We start from the raw sequence: 5,755 nt of genomic DNA on the forward strand, positions 1-5,755 counted from the left end.
AAGTCAACTAACCTTGTCAATAGGACGGAACACTGATCAAATCTTGGGAATTTATGGTTTTTATTGTAAATTAGTTTGGTAGATTTTCTTTTAGAATTATTTTCTGTAAATAAATTTATGATTTTAAATGACACCCGATATAAAATGACAAATGTCACTTTTATTTTTTAGTGCTTTATTCATAGACTATGATGACGCCTTTCTAAGATGTTTGGACTAGATTGTCGATTTTAACCTTGGAGGATTTGACAATTGGAGACGCCTTGCCTGAATTTTCTGTACAAAACAAGCCTGTTACAGTCTACTGATTTTTGCGGGGGAGGGGCACGTCAAACATCTATGAAATTATGACGTAGAAAAATAACACTTGCTCTGCGAGTGCTATCAAAATCGTTGCAGACTTGTCTTGTTCTGACTGTAGTCGTGCCCACAGCCCCACATCGCCAGGGACAACTAAAAACGTCTGTCATAAGACACTGTCAAAATAAACTTGACACTTACAAGTTAGGTATACATTAGCTTGCTTGCGCCCGGGACCTTGGCATGTCAAAGAGGTTTTTGTTTATGATGTAAATAAACCCTTCGGCCGCGTATGTAACCGGAGTTTTGTAACCAGTTACATAAAAATAAAAAATGATCCTCGTAGGATACTGGTATCCAAGTAATAGGATTTTTACCTTTACTGATACCTGTATGATTGTTCGTAACTAGTATCCAGTAAGGAATAAATAATACTCTTATGAAACCATGAGTCATCCGGACCCATGCTTTACCGAGGACCTATACCATATTATTTTTTTTGTAATTGAAGACATCTGGAGTAAGTGACGAATATCGTGGTGAGAAAAGAGTGAAAAGTACCAGGGCAACAGAAAGTATTACGCTTAGTTCATGATATTTGAGTTGCAAAGTTATGCCCGTTTCACACGAGGGCAGAGCAGCGGGGCAGAATAGTAGGCAGCACAAGCTGAGACAGAACAGTACTATACTATTCTGTCTCAGTTTGTGCGTTCAGGTTGTAGCAGTACCGTGCTAGGTGTTATGAAAACGTCAGTTATATAAAGAATGTTGAGTGCATGATATCAAAAGAGGTTGATAATACCATACCTATCTTTCAAGCAGTTACCTGCGAGGAATATAAAGTACTTACTTACTCGTAATCATTAGGAAGTTTTCCTAGGTTGTAACTCGGTTACGTGAAAGGAAAAAAATATATCACTTGGATACCAGTATCCTATGAGGATCATTTTTTCTTCTTAGGTAACTGGTTACAAAACTCCGGTTACATACGCGGCCGAAGGGGATGTAAAGCGTAAATGAAAAAGCTAATTTAGCCTTGCAGCGCGTTTATAAATAATATTGAATGGCGTAATATTATTTCTATGATGCTAGAGTTTTGTAATCAATAAAAACGTAAAACCTAAATAAAAAAATAAATAATACTAAAGTTGAAACTAAGTGTAGAAAATAACAAAGGAAAAATAAAAATATACTTACCTACAAAATAATAAAAAAACCCAATCACAAAGAGAACACCCCGTCCAATAAATCTGCCTGCGGCATGGACCCCATGAAACTGGCGGCGTTACCTCTCTGTATCGCAAGGAAGATACGTTTAGAGAGGTACGCGCCAGTCCTGGGGTCCCCTGTTGTGTCGACAAGCCGCGCCAACAGTGCCCTCATAAATGCTTTCATGTCGGCTGACCAGGGACCAAAAGTCTCAACCGAGAGCGCCGCGCAAACTCATGGACTTTGAGTAAGGCCGAGTATTTGCGGCGCTTGAGCATCTGGGCCTGGTCAACCGCAGCGCCGGCCTGATTGCGGGCTGCCCCAATGTGGGACTGTGGAAAGGTGTCGACACACGTTGCGTCCCACACCAGTACGATAGACGATTCAATAGATTAAATAAATAACCACATGCTGTTTTTTCCTTGTGATTGACATCTGTATATACAATTTATAAATAGTATATTGTGAGCCAAGAGATGAAAGGCACCCATTTGAATTGGTGCTTTTCACCCGAGTTAAACACTTTAATTTTCATTTCATATTTGAGGAAATTAAAAGACTTGTGCATTTCACAAAATACTGCTAAGTAGGTATAAACTAAAATAATACGTAGGTAGGTATAAAGTTTAAATAATAATAATAATAAACTTCAGTAGCGTACTTTCAATTAACAATTTCGGTAAAAATATCGGTATTTATGGAATGGAGAGACACAAATCCATTTAAAACCAAATTTTAATTGCTTATCGTACAAAAAGATGAACTTAAAAAGTACAGTGCTCTAAAGCAGAAACTTATCATTTTCTGTACACTTTTTAGAACAACGGCCCACTTCCAGAGAATGAGAAATGAAAAGCATATATAACAAAATCCCGCTGGACTTAAAACAAACCACTGGCGACGAATGTTTCAATAAAAACTTAAATCCAAACTAGTGTCTGACGCGTACTGATCAGTCGATGCCTTTTACGAGACCTAGCATTATATCAAGTAAGTGGGTAAAACAAAGTATATATAAAAAAAAACACTTGCTCAGCCTTGCCTCTCAAACAAACATAATAAGTACGGACATTTAAATTTTTATTTTAGGTTTAATTTTATTAAAGAATAGAATTTGCAGTTAAACAGTTAAACCATTCTATTTAGAGGCTCATGGTTACTGTTTTATGGTAAAAGAATGAATATGTATATACTATTACAAAATACTAGAGACAGTACATCAGAACCTTCAATCGTGTATGACGAGGGCTTTCAATGAAAAACGATATTCAACTCACAGTCTTTCCTGGACAATACTGATTACAAAATCATAGTACACGTTACATTACTTAGCCTAAGCAAACCAGTGGGTTTGATTTGATCCCAAGAACCACCACTAACGCCATCTTCTCCCGCTTCTTTTCGTCTGAAGATTGATTTTGCTCTATTTGTAAAAGATAGCGTGATTATACACTTGTTAAAAGCGATTGATGGCACAATTCAGCCGTTCTCCGACATTTATATCACGCAGCACAGGTTTTGCATACGCCAGACGCTTAGCAGCAAGGAATCTGCTGTCTGGTTACACGCTCTTCCGTCTGTACACACTGAAACTCTCTTCGAATATCACACTTAGTGCTTTGCAATCTGCCTGCGACTCGGTGCCACTGCGGTAATGATGTCGACGCCGACGTGATCGACCACCCGAGGTCCTCGCCACGACGCCTTTGAACACAACAGGCACGCCGCGCTCAACGATATTCTCAGTCGGTCTCTTATTGTCAGCGTCAACATGCTAGTTCTACATCAACTAATTTCAATATAGCCTAACATTCTCAGGGATGATGGGAAGAGTGACGGAATTTTTAGCTAGACTTCTTGAACGTAGCCACAGCGTTTCAAGATTATTATTATAGTTATAATATAAATAGCACAATGTTTACGAAGTCGTGGTTGGGTATTTAATTTTTTTCATTTATACATTCAAAATATCATGACTGTATTAGCAAATTGTTCACTAATGATTGAAAATGTCATTTTTGATAGAAGGTGACAACTCTATTTTTGTTCATGCATAGACAATTTGTTATAACTTATCTATATACGTTTTAATAAAATGATGGAGTAAGACCGACGGCATTAACGTCACAATAACGTCGTTCTTAAATGTAAATATTTAAGTACAATTATGACATGTAGCGGCATCTATTGTTGAGTAGAAAACATTTTTTGTAGAGATTCAAAAGAATTAAAAGCACAGATTTGTAGGCTTTTACGACGCTAAAATTCTCTCTTCTTCTCAGAATATATGCGTCCACTGCTGAAGATATGCCTCTTTCATGGATTTCCATGTTGTTCTGTATGCAGCGGTTCTATTCCAGGTCGGTCCTGCCGTCTTTCTGATATCGTGCGACACTTATGAAGATACGAAAACTATCCATCACCCGAGAGGCATTTGACCGATTTTTAGGCTTCTGTACCTCGGTTAAATACGTCTAACTGTCCAGCTGTAGCCTATTTGTCCCGAAACTATGTATACATAGTTTCGGGTTATAACCAGTTAATAACTACAGTTAACATTTGGTACAGATATTGAAGTACAGTCAGCGTCAAATACTTTGTAGCAAACAAAGTAGCCAAATAGTTCGGTACACCATATATTTAGTATGGTGTACCGAACTATTTGGCCACTTTGACTGCTACAAAGTATTTGACGCTGACTGTACCTAAGTCTGTAACCCAAAGACGGCCATGAAACGTATATAAATTACTCTTAAAAATAAAAAAAAAAGTTATGCAAACAATATCGTGTTAAAATATTGAATGAAAGGACTCATTAAGAGAATCTCTTTATAAATTAAAGATAAATAGTTTAGAAGTTATTTAAGATATGGGTAAAAAATAACCATTCCCCCACCTTCCGGCCTAGAACAGGAGTGGCGCGCCAGGATATCGCCCGCGAAATAGACTACCCGTATTTTTGAAGCGGTATTCATTAGAGAGGGACTGGTAATTTATCTCACAAGTGAAATACTGTCGCGGCACTTCTGTGCTGAAGTCTTCTTGTCTCCGAAACTACAGTCCTTAAATTTTTTGAAAAAACAGTTCTTTAACTATAAATTATTCAGTTCAATAAGGTGTTTTACTACTACTAATTAGGTAGGTACACCACAGTAGATTTACAGTATTGTACACTAAACGTACTTTTTATACCCACATAAATCCCATAATGGGTCACTGATGCATTAAATTTGTTAACATAGTAAACAAAAAGTAAATTAAAGTATACTTAATGCACCCATAATTGGTCACAGGTGCATTAAATTTACTGTCTGTTAGCTTTGTGCACCTCAGGTGAACAAAGGGGAATCAAATATACTTAAAGTTTACTTAATACCCCCAAGAAAATCATAGGTGAACTAAGTGTATTTTTAGTTTACTTAATTGACCCGGGTGATCTGAGCTGGGTGAACAGAGTCAACTACAGGGAATTTAATAGCTGAAGTAGATGGTGTACATTATGTTGAAGCTCTACTCTGGTTGTCAAAAGTTTACGTTTGACAATTCAGTAGCCACAAAACATGACACTGTATACTATAGCGCTATCTATTTCAGCTGTAACAGGGAAACGGAGGAAGTTTGGGACCTGAGAAATCGGTAGGTGTGGGTTGCAGTGATGTATCTCGGATCTAGCGATTAAAAAAGCTCTGATGGCATCTATCTTGAACATAAGCAGCAGGCATGCCTTCCTTACATTACATCTTGTAATAAAGGAATAAAACATAAACTTACTTTCTAGCATTTTTCTTAATTTTGCCGCCAATTTCTATTCTATCGCCAATCTTGAGGTCCGCAGGTATGTTTGCCGTAAAAACTGGCATTTTTCTTACTAGATATTGTACAATATCTATAGCACCTAGCAATACAACTAACACAATTTACAACAACAGTTTACACTTTAACAATGAACGCCCTAGCTTTTCCAAGTTAGGGCTGGTGGTCTTCCTGTCGCATTTTGAACTGAAAATTTAAGCATAGCAGCCAATATTTAAACGCTTGTACAATTTTCGTTTCTGATTATCTGATCCAAAGATATCGTTGTTCTGTCACCTGCCAGACTGACAATAACGCTGGCTAAATATTATTTCTACTGCTACTAAATTAAGTAAAACCTTTTGCGTAGGTAAATTTCGACCTTTTTTCACAAATATCTAACAAAATTTAAGACTGTACATGGCAACACTGGTTGTCAGTTTGACAACTTTGA

At 37.2% G+C, this 5,755-nt stretch overlaps 1 protein-coding gene and 1 long non-coding RNA gene across 4 annotated transcripts in view; both read right to left on the reverse strand.

The window, feature by feature from the left end:
• LOC133532204 (uncharacterized) overlaps positions 1 to 5,696 on the reverse strand; it is a 34,070-nt gene extending 28,374 nt beyond the window's left edge. The window contains exon 1 of one of the 3 annotated variants that reach the window (XM_061870765.1): positions 5,281 to 5,647. In XM_061870765.1, coding sequence (XP_061726749.1) covers positions 5,281 to 5,369 — 89 coding nt within the window. In that variant the 5' untranslated portion in view covers positions 5,370 to 5,647. Of the gene's footprint in view, positions 1 to 12; positions 923 to 5,280 lie in introns of those variants that run through there. The other 2 variants (XM_061870767.1, XM_061870766.1) reach the window with 2 other exon arrangements.
• On the reverse strand, positions 1,460 to 4,693 carry LOC133532209 (uncharacterized). Its single transcript, XR_009801667.1, has 2 exons — positions 2,736 to 4,693; positions 1,460 to 2,428 (listed from the first exon to the last, which is right to left on the reverse strand). It is a non-coding gene; the product is annotated as an uncharacterized LOC133532209 (long non-coding RNA).
• Positions 5,697 to 5,755: the final 59 nt, after the last annotated feature.

The sequence above is a fragment of the Cydia pomonella genome, chromosome 26, assembly GCF_033807575.1.
Source record: "Cydia pomonella isolate Wapato2018A chromosome 26, ilCydPomo1, whole genome shotgun sequence".
NCBI classification, from domain to species: domain Eukaryota; kingdom Metazoa; phylum Arthropoda; class Insecta; order Lepidoptera; family Tortricidae; genus Cydia; species Cydia pomonella.